This window comes from Callospermophilus lateralis, chromosome 9 (genome assembly GCF_048772815.1).
Source record: "Callospermophilus lateralis isolate mCalLat2 chromosome 9, mCalLat2.hap1, whole genome shotgun sequence".
NCBI lineage: Eukaryota > Metazoa > Chordata > Mammalia > Rodentia > Sciuridae > Callospermophilus > Callospermophilus lateralis.
In genome coordinates, this window is record NC_135313.1 from 91726871 (window position 1) to 91749503 (window position 22633).

Below are 22633 nucleotides of genomic sequence, written 5' to 3' on the forward strand. Positions count from 1 at the left end.
TTCTTATAAAACAAGCAAACTTCTGGCTTGGTTTACATCTGTGAACTTATAACAATCAAATTGTCCTTCAACTTTAGATATAAATGTAGCCACAAATTCTCAAATTAACATACTAGTATCATAACAGTAGCCTAGGAGGACAGGGGCATAATGTGCTTTTCCAGTGTTTAAAAACCAGCCTCTCTTAAATATATGGGCACATAAAACTTAAAACTGTAACTTCAAGTTGCCCCAGAGGGTTGCTGATCCTTCCTCTGTGTAAATTTGGTTAGTGAATTCCTACTATCTCTCAAGGAAGTCGGCCGAGGGAGAAACTGCTAAATCAAGAGCAATACTAAGTCAAGGATCTTTTATAACAAGAATTTTCAAAAATTGCTTAGCAAAAAAACCCTAAAAATCACAAAGCAAGTTAAGCACAATAGGTGAGAAATATTGCTTTTCATTTAGATAAAACTGGGAACAGTGAAATCTAATGAACGTAACTGTCTTCCTTTACAAGTTACCATGTTTGAAAAAAATAAAAAGTATTTCCAAAAATTAAAACCACTAAAGTCTCTAAGAATATGTATTGTATAATAATATTCATGACTTATAAGCAATGGTTTATTTCTAAAATTGGTTAAGGAATAAATACCAGCAATTTAAATTCTCAAATATAAATGAAAATGTGCTTGAAACCTTTTAAGGCAAGGTATTTGTTAACTAACAAAAACATCTCACTCTGGTTATCTAAAGTGGACCTCAATAAGTAACTTCTTTAATTCAAAGAGGATAGACAGGTCCCAAAGGTATCCTATATAATTAAAATCTGTTGGTACAAAGTAAATATGCATCCCCTAATGACATCCAAAAAAACATACATCCTGTAGAAATTTTCTTTCAACAACTGTGAATAACCTGAACTAATTCACACGTTGCAAATGCTTTCAAAAAGAAAACCTAAGACAAATGCCATTACTTTTCAGGATTTAAATACCGGCAACTCAGAGACTCTGCAAGGTCTCAATCACTAATGAGTATTACCAGTGATTTTATAATGTAGGCCTCTGAGATGTTATTGACCTACCTAAAGAGTATGTCAGACACTCCTGAATATGAACAAACACTCCTTTGCTTTGGTTCTGAAAACACCATAAAGTAGCTAAGGCAAATATTCATGGGGGCACAGAACAATATTGGAAAACTGGTCAGAGGTAGAAGTAAAGCTTTTGTTTGTAATGTGCTTTTGTATAAAGGTAACAGATCTGTGATCTGGGGAAAACACAACTTAAAAATGAATCACTCTTATATAAGATGTTTGAAGATAATGCTTTTTAATATTTCAAATATTTTTAAAAATTTCATAAAAAACGTATCACCTTAACAGTACTTTGCACATGTGGAATTCATACCTAAATCTGATACTATTTTGGTTTATTTATGGCTACTTACAAGAAGACTCATGGTATTAATGTCCATTTGTCTGAGTCTTTTTCTTTGGTAGAGCCTAATGGGACCAGGCAGATGAACTATTTTATGCAAACAATTTGGTTAAAGCAAATTCACGATAATATGAATTATAAGATTTTTGTTTAATGGAAATAAACTTAAAAAGATTTCCACATTTATCCCCATTGTGGTTCTGGAAGCTTAATATCCTGTTCAGAGGTTAAAGAGTTTCAATAGCTCACACGATCCTGTAAAAATCACAACCGGCTGCCCTTTAATAAATAAAGTCATTGTAAAGAATTACATTTACAGAGTGAAAAGTAAATACATAGCATTTCAAATTCAATTTTGGAAGTACTAATAAGTACTGACCCATAACAATATACACTAGCTATCTTTTTAACTGTCCATCATTAGCACCAATAAAGATTCAACAAAATTACCTTTATTCCCACATCTCAAAACAATTCTGCAAATTCTTAGTGAAGTTTAACTACAGTCACAGACCTTAAATATTCACATTGTTTCCTATGCTATACTGAAAATAAATTCACTACTTTTCTGGATACTCTTTACAAAATCTTATTAAAATTCCTGGTTTTATCCCCAATTATACAGTAGCACAACCACCCTATGTCATTTCACATGATAGCTCTGTAGAGGTTTCACATCTAAAATTACCAAGAACAAAAACCCTTCCCTCCCTCATCTTGCACTCAGCTTAATTCTATACTAGTCCTTGGATTATGTACCACTGTAAAAGTATAACTGTATCAAAATTACCATGTTTATGGATACAATATTATGCCATACAGAGCAACAAAGTTACATATAATGACAAAGATTACTAAAGTTATGCAAGACAATAACAAATGTGGACATGCTAGCTAGGTAAAGTCCCTACAAAGAGGCTGCTAGTTTCCCAAGTTCAAATAACATTGACAAAAATAATTAACAATTATCTTAAAAAAATTATAAGCTACTGGCAAATAAGGTAACTGCTAAATAAAAGTAGAGCACAAGATTAAACTCTTAATATTTACAACCACAAGATTTTTGAGTAAAATTACAATTGTGCACATATCAGTGGCTTTGTAACAAAAATAGTTCATATACACAGAGGAAAAATTAAGACAGTTTTCCGTTCAACAGAAGTTGAATCCAACCCATCTCAAAGATACTAAACAGCTCAAAGGTATACCACAGAATAAATTCAAGATTAGCCAATAAACAAGAGCCATACTACTGGTGTTTTAAGACAAAATTTAACCATGTTAAAGTCTATTATTCAATCAGGAGTCAGATGACTGTGCAAACTTTACCTCAACAGGAATATACTGAGATGTGCAAACAAATATAAAACCTCCACTAGAGTGGTTTGACTGGAGACTGAAGTTTTTTTTTTTTTCTTACAGAACTTTCTGATAACAATCATAAGCTATAAGTACAGGTACAATGCACAGTCAGTGATCTTTTTATTGTTAGAATATAAAATAATTAAGAGAGCATAGGTTTCATTTCATTTTTATAAGGAAGACTGCATTTACCTGAAAAAAATATGGTATCACACACAGACACACTGCAGGGGAGGAGTATATTTAAGAATATGGTGTCATTCTGAATGCTAAAGGAAAAGTGATCCTTGTTTAATGTTAAAATATGTAGTGTTAAAAGTTCTTTAAGGAAAAACTTACTAATTCTTCACTATGTAAGTTTCTGTAAATTTAGTTTTCAAATCACAGTAATCCACATATCCATTATTAATAGCTGTTTTGTAGTACTGCAACAAGCCAACAAACACTTAAATGCACTTCACATCAAGAGTATGTAAACTTTATTTTTTCCTCTTCAAGCCTTCAGAAAATTAGGGGTTATTTCAGCAGCCAATCTGGTCAGAACCTCTGAAGGCAAAAATTGTGAGTGCCTCACAGTGTAGACCATCTGTGGCACTGCATACCCATCTGGTAGTGAAGTGTCCCCCTCTAATGGCTTCCAGTAAGGCCTAGAGTTTAAGGTTAACATGAAAAAGTGCCACCTTTGTTTTAGGTTAGTGATGGACTCTGACAAGAGAAAATAAAGTTATTCTGTATATTGTTATACTTACAAGCAGCTCCAATCCTGAGTATTTATGGTAATATCTAAACATACAAAAATGTATGTACATTTTTCTCCACTTTCTTGTAAACAGTTGTCAGCATACTGTTTTATCCCTTTATCATTGAAACATGCAAATCATACATACAGTATAAATACACAAAAGAAAACAATTTACACTCATTCAAAAGCCAAGCAACAAAAAAATAGCTACAGTATTCAAATTATAAATAATGGATGCTTGAGGCATCTTATATTCCTAGAAGCAGCCAGCCATTCATCCTAATGTTCTTAGCTGCAATTGTAGAAATACTGAGTTTTGCACCTTCCATGCTTTTACAGTATTTATAAACACTATCATATGTGGAGATAAAGACTTGTTTACTATAATCTCTTCTTTTCAGAATGAAGAATAAAGCAGCACTTACAAATATTGAAGCAGTGGCAGCAACAGCAGGTGTTACCACTGCTAGATCAGGAGGAAGTTTTCCACTTTAACCATTTTTAAATTAAAAAAGTAAAGGAAAAATTGACCTAAACAAATGATTACATGTTCATTCCTTGGGCACTTAACAGCGAGTCCAGCATGTCGAATGTGTCTTTGTAGTCCATATGCTGGCTGTTTGTACTGTACTCGTGATTGGCATCAGGACCGTTGGTCTCCACTGGCTTCTTGTCCAGTTTCACGAGGGTGCTGAGATGTCCGTAGCCCACCTGGTATGTGACAGGGGGAGGAGGGGGTAAGGGATGGTTAAAAACAGAGTTGTGAGAGGATATATACTGCTTAACAGAGGAGGAAGAACTAGATGAACTACCTGAACTTTTGGAACTTTTGCTCATTTTGGAGTGATGGTTGTGAGAGGCATCATTGATATGCAGCTTCTTCCTTGAAGAACTGGAACTAGAGGAAATGCCATCACTGCTCAGGCCAACAGGACTCCTCAAAACAGTGGGTGGTATTCCATCAGCACTGTGTTTACTGCCACTGCTGCTGCTGCTGCTGCCACTATGTAAGTGGGAATGCTTGTGACTGCTTGCATGGTGACGGTTTGCAGGATGCTCCTTGTGCTTTTCCTTATGGTCTCTGCCAATATGTGGGCTTGAATGTTTGCTCTTCCCACTGCCTTCATCAGAAGAGCTGTGTCTTTCTGAGGATGAAACTTTTATCTTCATCTTCAGTTCTTCCTTACTGGTGCCTTTATCAGTGGGTGGTATTGGAATCCGTAATTTTAGTGATCCACTTTTTTCCTTTTTCTCTCCTATGAATTTTTCAGGTTTTTCAGTATTTGTGATGGGAATTTTCATTTTAATAGGAGAAGTTACAGAACTGCTGCTGGCTGCCTGTGACTGCATGTGTTTGTGTTGCTGCTCTACCTGGGCAGCTATATAATGATCCCTTACATCAAGATCTAGAGTTTCTAGCTTGCGTTTTTCTCTATATTTGTCTAAAGACATTTTCTGAGGAATTACTCCAGGAGTAGCAGAAATAGGCCCATGGTGTTTACTGCTCCCTGCTTTATGAACATATTCTTGCTTAACAGAAGAATGATCAGAAATTTTGTCAGTTCTATGATGTAATCCTGAATGCAGTGATATTGAAGGTCCCTGCTGGAAGTTGATGTTGTATTGGCTACCAGACAAAGATGTCTCCTGTTTCTGTGAATAAATCGGTTCTGTCCTTGTTGATTCTTGATGCTGAGGCCATTCTTGGTGTGATGACAAACCATATGAGGTACTGGGCATTCCTGATGCTAGCACTGACAGATTATCAGATGTATGGCTGTCCTGAACAGATAAATTTCCTGAATTTAGAGGTACCGGTGCAGGGAATGCTGATGTAGATGGTTTCTGAAAACTTGGGTTTGTAGGCACACCTGTGACACTATCTACTAATATTGAATTCTGGACCAAAGATGAGCCAAGAAGTGGTGTCTCTGAAACTTGTCCATCTACTTTTGGTTTCTTAGCCGCCTGATTAGCCTATTTACATAAAACAAAAGAAGCAATGACAACGAAGGAATATAAATTTCTTTGCTTAAAAAGATGACATGAGATATATGTAAATAAAATCACCTGGAGATCAAGGTTTTCTGTTGCCAATAAATAAATGTTTTATTTGGAGATATATCAAAAGGCTATCAAGTTGAAAATACTAGTTTTAGAAAAAAAACTAAATCTTAGCCCATGATGAGACAGTAATTTATCTATCTGAACAATGAATACTTTCATTGTAATCAGTGAGAATTAAAAATAAAAAGTATAATGTACTTGAAAGACCTACACCAGACAAAGTAGTTGAATCAACTATGAATCTATGTAGCTTATGGTATGTCTTAATTATTTACAAATACTGGAAAGATGATTAACCATATCATTTCAAACTGGTTAGCTATGTAATAGTTAAGGGACAAACTGAAAATCTATTAAATCCTGCCAATTTTCTTACCCTCCAGTTTCGAATCCTCTTCAACCTACTAGGTGTTTTCTCCAATATTTGTAGAAACTCATGTGTTAGCTCTAAAAATAAAATTTAAATAAAAAACTTAGAAGGTGTCTTTAGGATTTAAATTACTTTCAAGTGGGCAATATTAAAAAAGAGAACCTAAGAGTTAATCTCTCTCATTGTTAAACTCCTCTTCAACCTTCAACAGAAGTTGATACAATTCTGAACTGGTATTTTCAAAGCTGACTAAGCAGAGTTGTTGTTCTTCTTCTTTTAAAAAGAATATCCCCCACCCTCTGTGGCCATTATTACTTGCTTTAGAATCTCTGTAAAATTCTGTAGTATAAATATTATCCCTCCCCCACCCCACAAAAAACTTCATTAGGCAAGAAATATAGTAATATTTGTTGAAGGCAAGATTCATCAATAGATCTTTCATCAATGAATTCTTTTAAATTAGTGGGCAAAAGTTTTGAAGGAAAGGATATTTGTATAATCTCAATGTATGTTCTCCAAGGTGTTTATTAATTATAAAGAGAAAAACAGTAATTTGACATGGAGAAACTCAAGCATTACCACCTTAAGTGCTTATCCCAAGTGAGATAAAGCATACTTCTGCAGTTTTCTTGCCAAAACCAAATAACTTCCATCTAATTATGAAAAAATACTGGACAAACTCCAACTAGGAAATGCTCTGTAAAACAACTAACCATTATTCTTCAAAGTGTCAAAGTCATGAAAGAAAGATTAAAAAACTGTTACAGACTGGCAGACTTAAAGCAACACGTCAACTAAATGGAACATGGGATCTGGGAAAATCTGGGAATAATCTGTGGTTTAGTTAAGAGTATTATACTAATGTTAATTTTCTGTTTTTGATGATATTGTTACATAAGATAACACCACCAGAGATGCTGCCTGAAGGGTGTACAGAAAATTCTATACATTCTTTCATAATTTAAGTTTTAAATCTTTTCAAAGTGTTGAAAAGGTAAAAATAAATAAATGGATAAATTCCCCCACTTTTACTTTCTAGCAACCAACACTATTTATAAATAAATAGTGTTAATAAATAGTGATAATTAGCAAATTATCCTGGCCATAATTTTATCCATTTTCTTAAATTTAGGGTGAGAGATGACCCACTTTCCAAAGTGTTGTGATTATAATAAATTATCACTTCATACACTAAAATAGCATCATTAATAGTGGCCACTCTCAAAACAAATAGATGAATTTCACTACCAATTGAAACACAACAGTGGGAGGGAACCTGTCAGGAGACTACAGATTCACTTATTTTTCAGTACAAAGAGCATGTTTTTGTGTAAACTATTCTAAGCAAACATTAAGATTGACAATGAAAACACAACACAGAATGTCTCAAAAAAAAGCAGAATATACAAAAATTCTGCATCAGCATGATGACTATCCAAAACTAGACTACGACTAACATATGCTAATAATTACCACATGAATCAAAGTATCTAATAACTTTTCAAGATGTAACCTTCTTGACCATTTTATAACTGTTCTGTTATTTTCATGAGTTTCTGATCAAGTATGGATAAAAGCCTGGACTTTCACTTCTTTGTTCAAAACCAACCAACCACTTTTCTGCATGACACTAGAAAATTCCAAATACTTTTGGGTCCAATATTAATGAAAAATTGTTTTTTGACTTAGCTTCTTTAACAACTTTGTTGTCAAACATTAAATACACACAATATTTCCCAGTCCAACACCTGGTACCCAGCAGACAAAAAAACATAAGGTTTGTTTTTCATATGTATCCTACTCCATTAATTTTTGGGGGGAGGGTACTGGGGATTGAACCCTAGGGGTGCTTAACCACTGAGCCATTTTTTAAAAAAATATTTATTCTTAAATTTTAGATGGATACAATATCTTTATTTTACATTTATGTGGTGCTGAAGATCGAATCCCCCAGTGCCTCGTGTATGCTAGGTGAGCACTACCACTGAGCCACAATCCAAGCCCCCATTTTTTGTATTTTATTTAGAGACAAGGTCTCAACGAGTTGCTTAGGGCCTCGCTAAGTTGCTGAGGCTGGCTTTGAACTCGAGATCCTTTTGCCTCAGCCTCCTGAGCCACTGGGATTACAGGTGTGTCCACTGAGCCTGGCTCTATTAAATTTTATAACAAAGGAACAAAGAATCTGTTAAATAATCTGTTAACATAAGTAACTGGTTACAATCACAGAAAACACTGTACAATGCTTAAAAATAGAGGTCTTTCTTTTTCAAAGCTAATACAAAAATATATTAAGGACCCTGGATGTTGTGGCACACACCTATAATCCCAGTGACCAAGGAGGCTGAGGTAGGAGGATCACAAATTTAAAGCCAGCCTCAGCAACTTAGTGAGACTGTCTCAAAATAAAAAAAAGTCTGGGGATGTGGTTCAGTGCCCTTGGTTCAATCCCAGGTAACAAAAAATGTAAGGGTTCAGAGTGTAGCTCAATAGTACTGAATGCTTTGCCTAGCATTCTAAAGGCCCTGAATTTAATCCCTTGAACTGCAAAAAACACCACCACATATATAAGGGTCTATTAATCTGAAAATATATACAAACACCCCAAAAACCTTACAGTTAGGCAAAGTCTAAATGTTGTTTCTGGAACACTGTCACTAAATGAATTATTTTAATAAAAAATAAGAATATTTAAGTTCTTAAGACTTTATGAGTGAAAAAAGAAAAAAGAAAATAGCTGCTATATGATATGCTAAAAATCTTAATGTGTTAAATTTCCTAGATCCCTATTCAATCACTCTCCAAATCAATAATGAATGTGAACTTTTCCGGAATTGAAGTGGAAGAACATTTAGGTGGCTCCTATTGTTAAAAAAAAAAAAAAAAAAAGGTAACAACTTACCTGTGACCTACAAGCGGGATAGAAGACAGATTACTTACTTATGAGCTTTATTTCCATAATATGTATATAAACCATTTTTATAAAAATTATGCCTATTTAATCTATTGATTGGTAAGGCAGGGATATAGATAACCTTATTTTTAAGCTACAGAACAGATGAAAACAGGTACAAAAACCCTTATTGTTTTTCTTTTTTTCATTTTTAAAAATCTGTTTTAATTAGTTATACACGACAGTAGAATGCATTTATGCACTTTGATATATCATACACAAATGAGATATAATTTCTCATTTTTCTGAATGTACATATTACAGAATCATATTGGTCAGTCACATATATACATAGAGTAACAATGTCTGTTTCATTCTACTATCTTTTCTATCCCACATCCCCTCTTATCCCCTCCCATCACTTCCCTCTACCTAATCTAAGGTAACGTTATTCTTCTCTAGTGAGTGTTACTTCAACACACTGAAAATTTTCTTTCCTCTGTATAAACTGAAAACCTCTAACAATTTAAGAAAAACAGCATAATCAGGGGTTAGTAAGCATTAAGATATATACTCTGGAAAAAACATTTTTCAAGAAGGAAATAAAAGGGGGGTGGGGGAAAAAGGAACCTAACAAAGAAGCCAAATCTTATAATAGGAATATGGCTGGTAAACCAAATATGGCCTTACTGTCTGTTTTGTAAAGTGTTTTACTGAACCACAGTCCCACATGTTCATTTATGAACTGTTTACAGCTGTTTCTGAGCTACAACAGCTGAGTTGTATAGTTGCAATACAGACTTTATAGCCCATGCAATCTAAAATAACTACTCAGGTCTCTAATTTTATGTAACAGATATCCCCAACAATAACAAAAATGATCTTGTTTTCTCATTAGCCTATTTTGAAGAGAGCTGAGAAAAGTCCCCAAAAGAGTAAGTTAGAAATCTGACATATCATTTTTTTTTATCTTTAAAGTTATTTAAAATTATCATCTATTTCTTTTCTGAAATCTGTAATATCTGGTTAAAAATGTCCTAATCCTAATTCCAGGTCTGTAATTTATAGAACTCGCTTAACCAGTACTTAAGACTCTTCACTTTTTTTTTTTAAATATTTTTTTTTAGTTGTCAATAGACTTTTATTTTATTTATTTATATGCAGTGCTAAGAATCAAATCCAGTGCTCGTACATGCTAGGCAAGCGTTCTACCACTGAGCCACAACCTCAGCCCACTACTCTTCACTTTTGACTACAAATGTCCAATGGGTAACTAAAAGGATTAAAAAGTTGGCACTTTTGCCTACATTTTGTATCTGTCACCTATATTCTGTATCACCTTAAATTTCAAGAACAACAGATTTGGATTTATAAACATCTTGTGATGACTCAAAACTAACCCCAAGGGAACAGTAATTTTCTGACCCTGCCTGATCAATCCTGAGATAAAGATGGACCAGACAGACAATGCCTGATCAAGACAAGCTGCTTTGGCAGCTGTGTAAATCCTGCAGCTATGAAAACTTCCAATTCCTGCTCTCAATTCCCTTTCTATAAAATCTCAGTCATTTTCAGACCCCTGTAAAGGGCTGAGACTCCTGGTCTCACTTCGCCTTTTTCAAAAGGGTCATACTAAATTAAAGTTCCTTTCCTGTTTTTCACCATTACTTTTTTCCCTTTGGGTTTTCCAGTTGGTGACTAGACCTAGTTTTTTGGACCTCAGAGGCAAGCTTCTTATAGCCTAGGACTCTGCTAACACTCATATCCCCAATTTTTCCTTGTCTATTCATGTTTAATAATTCAAGACCACAATGGCACTATATAGCAAGGAATGTTATCCTGAAAAATCCCTCTAGCTTATTGCTTAACATCTTATACAATTATCTCACACCCAGCTTTGAGTGTACACCCTTTTTTGGTTGGTACTGGGGATTGAACTCCAGGCCACACACAAGTTAATTAAGAACAATATATAGGGATCTATAAACCCACTTTTACACTGAGTCCCAGTTTATACACTGAAACAAGATTAGTGTACCTTAGATATTCTTGTCCTATCAAACCCATAGCATTTAAAATCATATTTCTTAAAAAAGTCTGAAATAGCTTTCCATGTTCATTGGTGGTTAATATACATCACATTTTCCCATTAGGCTAATGAATCCTTATTTTCATCCTGTTCACTTGATGATGTAATTATATCTTTAAATTCTATTATCCAATTACTAAAATGGATTTCTAAAGTACTTAACATCTGAAATACAAATATTAATAAATTAAATGATATTTGGGATTAGCATCAGGATAACTGTGGTGTGTTGAATTGCCCAGAATCAATCAATGTTCAATAAATGTGGGTAATGCGTAATATAGAAATTTACTATTTTAAAAATCTACACAGAAATACAATTTTTCCACAATAAAAAGGTGAAAAAAATATTTTCAATGTAAAAAATATTTTTTTCTTTACTTACCATCTAGTAATTCTAGAGTAACTGTAGGATCCACATATTCCCACCAATGCTTGCCATCAGTTGACACAGGAATCTCCCAATTGGACCATTTGCAAGCCAAATGAATGCATACACATGCTATCACTGTTGGTTTGTACTGAAGACAGAAGGTCGTAAGATGTAGACTGTTGTAGAGCAGGTTTGAAAACGCAGAGCCATAGAAATTTAAATATGTAAAACAAAGAAAAACATTTACCAGTAAGATTAAGGCAAAAATAACCGTATGGAGGTTTTCTTCTGTAAATCTAGAGTATATAACCATATTTTAAGAAATTAAAAGCTAATATAGCAATAAAAATTCTAATATAAAAACCTATAGATTATGAAATGCTTTCCTCCTCACTCCCCATAGCATATTAATATTTTATCAATGCTAATAATTTTTTTGAAATGTTTTTGTATCTAAATTCAAAGTATTTTTAAAAAGAAGAGGAAGATAGTATATTTGCAATAATCACTAGGCACAAATAACATTTTAAACTTTTGTGGCATTTTTTGTTCTTTTGTAATGTCATGGCAAAAAATGTAAAGAAAAAAGACAACTATTTGTAAAAGACAGATAAAGTAATTTCAATGTCACATTACAATCAAGGATTGTATCATTTGATGTGGCTTAAAAGACATAATTGTCTAGTAAAGAGAATTTAACACTTATTTTGTAAATCTGTGCTCTTTTCAGCAAAGCCCCAAAGAGAACTTACCTTTTGCCAAACAATTTAATGGCTCAATGTTAAATACTACAAAAATACTACCTCTCTCCTCCTACTATATATCAAAACTTGGGCATGTCAAATGCCTTTCTGACCAAAGTTTTAAATTTAAGTCTACTTTTCCCTCAGATTTCCTAGGAACAAAAGTCAAATCCCAATAACATATATCTTAGAAAATTTTAAGTAAAACTTATCAGTGTCACAAGAAATTAAGAATCACCACAGAGCTGACTTGGTACCTTTTTCCCCAACAGCCCACCGAGAAGACAATCTATATCTTTAATATCAATCTAGAACAGAATTATACATTACTCTTCCAGTTCAGTTTCAGAATTTATGAAATATTTACTATTAGCCACAACCACTATTTTTTATATAAACTAAAAAGAAAGCAACTTTTTAAAAAAGTAGAAATTCTATTTATGTAAATCCAGGCACTGATAAGAATTGACTAGTTCTAATTTACTATTTGTGAGTATTATCTGGAAAAAAGAAACCTAAGTTATATAAACTTTATTTATTTATTTATTAAAAAACTTTAACAATTATTTTAAAATTAAGAGTGGATCAATGTGAAATTTTAAAAAAATTGTCATTTAACTATAATTGTAAACTAGAAATAGCTTTATACTTACCAAGTTGCTCGAATTTCTACGTTAAGTTTAGCTCTTTGTAATCTTTAGCTGCTATTCAGGCTACCAATTTTAGACTTATGCACTCACAAATCGAGAATATGTCATCAGAAAGCACCACTACACTTCACATTGTGCATTTAACCCCTCTGTGCCCAAAGTCCCTTGTACAATACACCGCAAAGCAAACAGGAAGGTACCACCACAGTAGATGGTCCAGTCTCCTGTTGCAACAAGGGTAAGAGACACATTGAGGGGGCCCTGCATTAAAGGAAGCTATAGTGTGCTACAACAGTGCAACAAAGAGGGTCAGGATAACAACCTGTTGGTAGCCATGAAATAGGATGTCTGTGCCAAATCCTTGCTTGCTGTAAGAAAAGAAAAAAAGAAAAGACAATACTATCAGCTTTAACATGCTACCATCAAAAAGTTCTCAACACAACAAAACTTCAAAGATTTGTACACAAAAAGTAAATTTTACTTACTACTTACAAATATCACAAGAGCGCCATCATTTTCTATACTACTGAAAATCTTCAACAACATTCACTCAAATGTTTCTTGCTATCCCCCAAAGATCTGAGAAACAAGCCGATTTGCTTTTAGCTAGCCAGTTACAAGGGCTAAACTTGTTACTAAGTTAAGCATCTAGTCAGCTAAAAGTTGAAATAAAGCATTCTCCTGGATTTAAAAAAAAAAAAAAGAAGAAGAAGAAGAAGAAAAGATTTTTGAAGTCTAATACAAAATACAAAGAGTTGCCTGCCAGACTTAATCCTCAGTCATCACATTTAAGTTGGCCTTAATACTTCCATCAAAACAAAACAGAACAAAATAAGCCCCCACCCCCCAAACTCAAGAGCATAAACTGCTCAGTTTTTTATCATGCTAATAAGCATCAACAAAATAAACAACCTAGAAACATCATAAGGATGTAGATACAGGAAGTGCCACTGTATTTTTTTTTTTAATTATAAAATGCAATTAGAGGTAAAACTTAGAAAAGATCTGAGAACTCTGGGAGGAATCAGGATGCTTCACACTAGTTCCCAACAGAAAAACAATTTTTAACTAGCTTTTTAAGACACTGAAAACAGTTTACCCTCCCCTTCTGCCTGGTATTCTTCACAGCAGGAAGGCCCTTGGTACAGTTTCCCTATTTTCCCCAATTACATTCATAATCACTGCTTATCTAGGATCAGTTCACCTGAACTCCACCCCTCTCTAACAGGCCTCAAATTCCTCCCCCCCTCCTATTTTTTATTCATGGCACCTGTAATCCCTGCTGCCCCATGTGGATCATCAACATAAGGGTTTTACAAAAGGGATTTGGGTTTGGCAGAGTTGTGCTAAGGAAGAGTGTCAAAGCATCAGATGTCTTGGAGGCAGTGTGACTTAAGTATGTCATTCTTTCCTGGTGGGGAGGGAAGGAGAAATCACAGAAGTGAAAGGTCCCTGTAAAATGACAATAGCCAATTTTGTAGCATAGTAGTATAATATCAACTCTCTCATCTCCAGCAGGGAGAAAAAGGAGTTTACAGAATAAAATTTATCTACCCCTCCCCGCAAAAGAATCAAAACATACAGAAAAGGAAAAATAATTTTGAACTGCCAGAGCAGTTTTCACCTAGGAATGTATGTAAATTAAATAATCTATAAACAGTCACTATGCAACAAAGAAGAATGAAGGGGAAATGTTCTTGTTAGCTGAGAGTTGTAAGAGTGAGAAAGACACCAAACGTGGAAAAACATTTTTTTTTTTTTTTTAAATGGAGCAAGACTAGGTTAGTCAGACAAAATGAAGCTGAACATATATGGATGGTTTGTACTCAAATTTAGGATGACACATTTTAAATATTAACAAGAAAAATGAGATTTAAATGTTTTGTTTTAGGTGTTATATCAAATTTGTAGTTTTTGAGAAAATTTAAAACCCAGTTTTATTTTCTGAGTTTCTATTATACATAAGTAATTTTTTAAAACTTACCATAATATATTCCTTTAACTAATATCTTTAAGCTAGCTGCATTAGGCTCTTAGAGCAGGTTTTATGGTTCTCTATCATTTTCATAAAGCTTAAGTTTTCAAGAAAACAAAAACTAAGCTTTTTTTTTTTTTTTTCTTAATTCAACATCAACAACTAGTTATCTATCTATATACTACAATTAGTACAGAGTTTTCTGTACTGGGGATGAAAATATACTATAAAATGTATTTGTATAATTATGAAGAATAGGAACCTAATTATATTCTAGTTTACAAAGTGATATAGTAATAACATATGCTATTAGGTTAAAAAAATATGAGACTTTTATAAGTCTACTTCCATAAGGACATAATCAGGTTACAGGCATGTTTTTCTTTTTAATGCATCCATTAACATAATGAAATGTTATCTAGGCATAAAACAAATTCAATTTAGAATGAATACAATGTAAGACTATTTAGGTAAACTCTAAAAACAAGGTCGTCAAAAAAAATCTGACCCATCCTACTTAGAATAAGCCTAAAAAATAAAAAAGGCTGTGGGTCAAAGAATGAAATAGCAAAGCTTCTTTTTCAAAAAAAAGAAGAGGAAAAAGCACGCTAAAGGTCCCAACTGGTTGCTGTGAGTATATAACACTTTAAACGGGAAACAGGAAAGAAGAGGCACCACAACATGCAACCGTGTAAAAAAGTATTTCTAAGACTACAGGAACATATATATAGGATTTATTAATAGGAGTAGAAAAATGTTATACCACATGCTTTACTCAGAGTAAAGCAAATACTATAAAAACTTCATATTCCCATTTATAAAAGGTCTAACAAGCATATCACAAACTGTATTTACACATCATGCTTCATAATGATTTCCCTATTATACACAAAGAAAAAAACACTTTTAGAAATGCTAAAAAACTTCAACAAACGGACTAAATCAATTTTGTTTAAATAAATATGGGCAAAACCCTTCCAAAAATGACAAATAATAAATCTGCTAACAAAGACAGATTTTATTAGCAAGACTTGAGATTGGTCTCAGAATTCTTAAACTTTTTATCACTTTTCAAGAAGTCAATGAAAATTTGAAATAAATCAGACATTAATAGTACTTTTTGCACCCATGTACTAATAGAATACATCTCAAATATTAACTGAAATGGCACTAGCAGAACCCAATGGGGGAGAGAATTACTAATATTTGGAAGTCCTCCAATTTTTTTAGCGACCTAAAATTTATTTAAATTTAAGGAAGCTAACACACTACGTAGAACCATGAAAGTAAATAAATAGGTAGATGTAGAATGTTAAAAAATAATGCTTCAAAATGACTTTTACCCCATTTTAATAAAACACAGAAGGCTAGAAGAACAAATTAGCATACAAACCAATTATAGATGATAAAAAGCATTAATACTTATCTTAAAAATTTCAAAGATCACTTACCTCTTACTAACTGGGTACATTTCACCACATCTGTGTGTGGGTGTTCAATGGTGATCTCAAAACCTGAAATGATAAGCACTTTTTTTCCCAACCACTTATACCACTACCAATACTTGCCTGAGAAATGTCATTTACTACAACTACAAATGTATAATACATTCGTCCATGTTAAAAAGAAATCGAAAGAATTAAAGTTTCTTATCACTGACATGCTCATTACAACCCCCAAAATGAGAAGTACTTAATTTCTTCTCAAATACAATGTCTCAAGACAGTTATTTCAGAATCAAGGATAATTATATTCAAAATTTTAAGTTATAATTAATTTGGGTTTACTGTCAAGTTCAAAACAAAATCATGGCAAATGACAATGACTAAGATGGTAATTTAAGCAGGGAATTTAACAAAATATTGTCTTTGGGCGCCAGGTTCAGTGGCACATGCCTGTAATCCCAGAGACTCAGTGCGGGTAAGGCAGGAGGATCAAGTTTTTGACTAGTCTCAGCAATTTAGCAAGACCTTATCAAAATAAAAAATAAAAGGCTGGCAATATGGCTCAGTGGTTAAGTGCCCCTGGATTCAATCCCCAGTACCCAACCAAAGTACTATCTTTCTTAATATTCCAAATATTTGTTTCAAAAGATGTGAAAAAAACATTTCTCATAAATGTCAATGTTGGGCAACAGTGGTAGAAAAAAACTTTTAAATGATACAGTCCTTAGTTTCTACTGTGGTACAGTGAAGGGTCTCAACCAGTTCACTTATAACTACACTAATAATCAAAATCACACAGCAAGCAAACTATGTCTCATAATTCTTGAAATCACAATTTAAAGAATTAAAACTAAAGAGAAAATGTTGAAAGCTTCCAATGTTCAATCCTTATGTAGGGTAGGGGTTTTACTTTTATAAAGAGGGAAGGTCACATTTAGTATATTCAAAACTCTTTAAGTGAATAAAAGTATAACAAATGGACAATCTTAATTATTTTAAAGTTGTTTTAGGTTTTTATTTATATATGTACTACAATTAAAGTATGCAAAATAATATTTTACTCCCTAAAATAATGCTATTCATTCTGTATACTTAAGAATTTGTCACCGGGGCTGGGACTGGGGCTCAGCAGTAGAGCGCTCGCCTAGCATGTTCGAGGTGCTGGGCTGGACCCTCAGCACCACATAAAAATAAATGAAACAAAGGTATTGTGTCCAACTACAACTAAAAAAATATTTAAAGAAAGAATGTAAAAAAAAAAAATGTCATGAGGAATACATGTTATACAATGACTTTTAAATTTTTTTTTATGGTGCTGGGGATATAACACATGTTTTGTGCATGCTGGGTGAATGCTCTATCACTGGGCTACACAATTAGACCCTATACAATGCCTTTGTATATTAAAGTAACTTTACAGTAGTCTACAATACTTTTTAATTTTAAATTTTATTACAAGTGTTTATAATTACCCATAAGTTTATGTAAATCTGTATAACAACATGATAAAAAGCCATTATATCTGCAGGGAACAACTCTTGTATCTTTTGATAAAAAATATGAGTTACATGCATCTCAAACAAGTTCGTTTTATAATAAAGAGACTCTGCCACAAGTAGCTGTAACTTGTATTTCTATTCAACGGCTGGGAATAAAGTAATAAATAAAATGAAAAATGACAAATTTGTAATGTAACACACGTTCATAGAATGAAGGTGTAACAGAAAAGAGCTTTGCCCGTGTTTACAAAGAAAGTCAGATGACTAAAGATTTAAACTTAGATCCTTATTAAGTCCATAATTACCCTACCACATGCTGCTAAGTTCTTCCCTAAGGAATTCATGATTTTTTTTTTTGGGGGGGGTGACTTTTTAAAACATTTTTTAATGTTTTAATTAGTTATACATGACAGTAGAATGCACTTATATACTTTGATATATCATATAGATGGAATACAATTTCTCATTTTTCTGAGTGTACATATTATAGAATCAGATTGGTTATCCAGTCACATACATACATACAGTAATAATGTCTGTTTCATTCTACTATCTTTCTTATCCCCATATCCCCTGCCTTCCTGTCAATTTTAAACAAGTCACAACCTTTTTAGGACTCAATTTTACTTAGTCCTAAATAGTCTGCTGTAAAGTTAAAAAAAAAAAACTAGAGTAAATAAATCTTAAACAAAGATTTAACTTTTTAAAAAGGATGACCACTTAATTACTATATCACATTAAAAATGATGTGATATAGTCATTACATACTGACTATGAGCACTGGGAGAGTTAGGATTGCCATGTATATTTGTATACATCACCATTATATGCAATAATCCTAGAGGACTCTCCAGGGCAAATCCACAGTGAAGCATTTTGCTTCACCTATCTGAAAACCCAAGAAATCATTATAGTTGCCTATGTTTACCATTCAATTAAATTATGTCAAATGAAATTAAATTTTAGAAAAATAGTTTCTTTACTATTGGGCAATACGTTTGTGTGGTACTAGGGACTGACCCTAGGGCCTTGTGCATGCCAGGCAAGCACTCCACTCCTAAGCTATACCTCTAGTACTTTGAACACTTCTGAGATAGGGTCTTGCTACATTGCCCAGCCTGGCCTTAAATTTGCAATCCTCTTGCCTTACACTCCTGTCCTGGGACTATAGGTCTCTCCGGTAGCTGGGAAGACAGGTGTGTGCCACCACACCAAGCTGGGCAATACTACCATATTTTAAAATAACTTTCTTCAATAAAATTATTCTAGGAATCTTTAATTTAAAATATTGCACTGAAGAACACAAAATAATTGACATTAATACATACCTAGAGTTTGTAGCATTATGGTTTCAAGTAAAACCAGTTCTTGAGTCTGCTGAAGGTAAGCCTGGCAAATAAAAATAATATTAAAATACTTAAGATAAACAACACTACTAAACTACTTAAAACTTTACATCTCATGAGAATTATAGATCAATTACACAAGAACTAATGGAGTTTGCAAATGTGGGAAAAATAAACTGAGAGTAATGGAGAACACTCATTTTTTTGTGACAAGCCTAAACTGAATCACTTTCCAGTTTACAAAGTGTACAAAGAAAAAACAAAAAACAAACAGAAAAATCCTTAATGATAATACAGGTTAACTGAGAAAAGATCTATACAGTGCGTATAGTTAAACTTTTACCGAGGCATTTCTGCTTCAAGACACATTTACAACAGAAGCACCACGCTAAATAATAACATCAAACTCAAACCAGCATTTAAAGAAATGTTAGTTTCTTTAGGAAAGACAATAAAAAAAAAACCTCAACTCTTTAGATTACAAGAAGAGTTCAGATATAAAATATGAAAATAATGTGTCATACACCCATGGAGACATAAATGTCAGAGCACCTTCTCCCTAAATTTCAAGAAAGTATTCTCCATTGTAATACTTTAAGAATATAAGAACTTTCTGCCACATCATTCTTAGATCATGACAACTAACCTGGGTGATAAAGAAGTACACTTAATTTTATTTATGCTCCATTCTGAAAGGTCATTTGAGTTAATTTTTAAAACATGGTTTTCTAGTATTTGAGCAATACTATCAAGCATTCATTAGAAATAATTCTGAGTTTGTACTATCTTTGAATAATCAAAAATTCCTTACTATTTATTTAGTAGGTACATTTTTTCCATATCCAACATTTATTATAAAGTTTATTATTAATAAAATCAGATATACTTCTATCAGAGCTTTATCTGCACTTGGAACTTGACCTAAATTAAACAAAATTAATGTAATTCTTTAGTCATTTGGTGAGTAAAGGTTTCTTATTAAATAACTCACATATAATAAAAAAAAAAGTTAGAAAAAAGGCCTACAATTCTAGCTCCCACTTTATTAGAAGAAACAGCTCTCTCTCTCTCTCTTTTTGGTACTAGGGAATTGAACTCAGGGGCATTCAACCACTGAGCAACATCCCCAGCCCTTTTTAAAATATTCTGAGACTGGGTCTCGCTAAGTTGCTGAAAATGGCTTTGAATTTATGATCTTCCTTCCTCAGTTTCCCAAGCTGCTGGGATTACAGGCATATGCTATCACACCTGGCAGGAACAACTCTTTTAAAAGACTAATTACTATTCTAGAGGTAAATCAGAGTTTTTCTATTTCTTCATCTGTAATAAAAGAGTTCTTTATCTTCTGGTCAAGGACATCTACAAATATTACTTATCCTCTTACATAAGTCACAGGTTTGCTTTGAGGACAGACAACATGTGAAACACTTGAAAGTAACTTTGAATCAAAGCTTTATATAATTCAGAATGACATCCAAATTCAGGAACATATCTGAAATGTTTCTGTCAGATGGCTTCCTGGTATTATGTTCCTCAGTGGTAATAAAAATAAGCAACATTTGGTATTCCACACTAACTGTATTAAGCCTAAAATATGAAAAAGTTTCAAACTTCTAAAGAAAAACTCACTAAGCACTTTAAAAAAAAAAAAAAACAAAAAACATACATCACATTTTGTATCCAGCAGTGGCTCAAGAGGATGAAGACAAGCATGTGCCACTTTGATAACATGTTCAAGTTTTCGAGCTTGTTCTTCCACTTTTGCAGCCAAAAATAATGCAGTAGGTGATATTATCTGTAGAAAAGAGAAAAATTTGATGATTTAAAAACAAATCTTAGGAAATTTCTCTACTTCGTAAGGGGGAAGGTGTGCAAGGAAAGAATGCATTATTAATAGTATGAATTGTACACTGGTCGATGGAAAGATTGATGAAAAAGTTTTTTTTTTTTTTTAAATTTTTGGTGCTGAGGATTGAACCAAGTACCTTGCACATGCTAAGCAGAAGCTCCACCACTGAGTTATACTCCCAGCTCCAATGTGAGAGCTTTAATCATGTTATTCATTAAACAGAACTAGCTGTCCATTGACATAATGTGTTTTACTTGGTTTTCAGACAGAAAAGCAAAAGGGATAAGAGAAAAGATTTATACTTCAGCTAAAGAGGGAAAGTTCAATATTAATTTATAAACTGTGGAAGTAAAGGAATAGCAAAATGATGATGACATAATTAAAAAAAAAGATTAACAGCAGGTAAAGTATATCTACTATACTCTCTCCTTTTGAGGCACAGAATCATCACTTTCTAGTGCTTGTTTAAGTCAAGCATTGACTTATTATATGATTAAGAGCCAAACTATCTTGTTTAAAGGGCAGAACAGGTACCCTAAGAAAAAATTCTGAACTCAGCCTGGCTACCTTTATTACTTCACTACAGCTAAAGCTAAAAAAAACAGGGTATAAGCATGTAATATACACAGATTAGAAACTTTTGTAAAAGTGGAGATTCAGAAAGTATCAATTTTCTTTTTTTATAACTAAGGTCCTTGGGATATAAGCACAATAACAAAGCACTACAAAGACAATGACTAAGAGAAACAAAAATTTTGAAAAAAACATTTACCTAAAAAGTAAATTTAGCAATAAATCAAAAAACCAAGAAATCAGATATACTAACCCAGGAATTAGATATACTTTATGCTCGAAGTATGCTTTAAGATTACACACAAGAGAAGCTGGAGTTGTGGCTCAATGGTAGAAAGAGCACTTGCCTAGCATGTGTGAGGCCCTGGGTTTTATTTTCAGCACCGTATATAAATAAATGAATAAAATAAAGGTCCATCAATATCTAAAAAATAAAAATAATTTAAAAAAAGGTTACACAAGAGCCAGGCATATGGTACATGCCTGTAATCCCAGCAACCTGGCAAGCTGAGACAGAAGGATTCCAAGTTTGAGGCCAGCCTCAGCAACTCTGCAAGACCCCGTGTCCAAAAAGAAAAAAGAAAAAGAATTGGGGATGTAGCTCAGTAGAAAAGTGCCTCTATGTTAAATCCCCAGTACCTACATAAATAAATAAAATAAGATTATACAAAAGAAATTTCTCATGGAAAAGTAGTTTCTAAATGTTAAGTTTTAGGTCTCTATTTTTCAAGAGATGAAGATCTGGGTCTCACTGTATCTTTGGGGAAGAGGGGGTTCATCAATCATTATACAGAAATAATGCCAGAGGGGAGGTGGAAAAAGAGAGGTATAAATCTTATCACATGATTTGGGTAATTAAGGAAGAGATCCTTGTCTTCTGAGGGCTTTTTTAAAAACATGACATGGAATTTAATCACTGGATTTTGAATTCAAAAGGGAGTTTCTCTAGTTTTGCAGATGAGTAAATAGAATAAAAATGCCTTCAAAAAGCTCTTTTTCTGCAGCATTAATCTTTAAAACAGACCTATAATATGGTAGCACTACTGGGAGGTGACATACATTTTTAGGAAATGGGGGCTTAGTGGAAGCTTCTTAAGTCACTGGGAGGATTATGGGACCTTTCTCTTTCTCTTTGCTTTCTGTCATAAGGTGAGCAGTCTGCTTTGACCTGATGTGTGGCCATCAAAGCAATGAGGTCATTTGATATTGGAATAGAGCCTCCAGAAATATGAGCTGAAA

The 22633-nt window shown here is 33.2% G+C and overlaps 1 protein-coding gene across 5 annotated transcripts in view; it reads right to left on the reverse strand.

The window, feature by feature from the left end:
- Positions 1–1296: 1296 nt before the first annotated feature.
- Positions 1297–22633, reverse strand: part of Ccnt2 (cyclin T2) — a 36662-nt gene continuing 15325 nt past the window's right edge. Inside the window, exons 3-10 of one of the 5 annotated variants that reach the window (XM_076865503.2) lie at positions 20639–20767; positions 18955–19015; positions 16134–16196; positions 13030–13075; positions 11327–11490; positions 5969–6039; positions 4338–5502; positions 1297–4236 (exon numbers count right to left, since the gene is read on the reverse strand). In XM_076865503.2, the coding sequence (XP_076721618.1) occupies positions 4169–4236; positions 4338–5502; positions 5969–6039; positions 11327–11490; positions 13030–13075; positions 16134–16196; positions 18955–19015; positions 20639–20767 (1767 nt within the window). In that variant the 3' untranslated portion in view covers positions 1297–4168. Of the gene's footprint in view, positions 5503–5968; positions 6040–11326; positions 13076–13192; positions 13287–16133; positions 16197–18954; positions 19016–20638; positions 20768–22633 lie in introns of those variants that run through there. The other 4 variants (XM_076865502.2, XM_076865505.2, XR_013092294.2 and 1 more) reach the window with 4 other exon arrangements.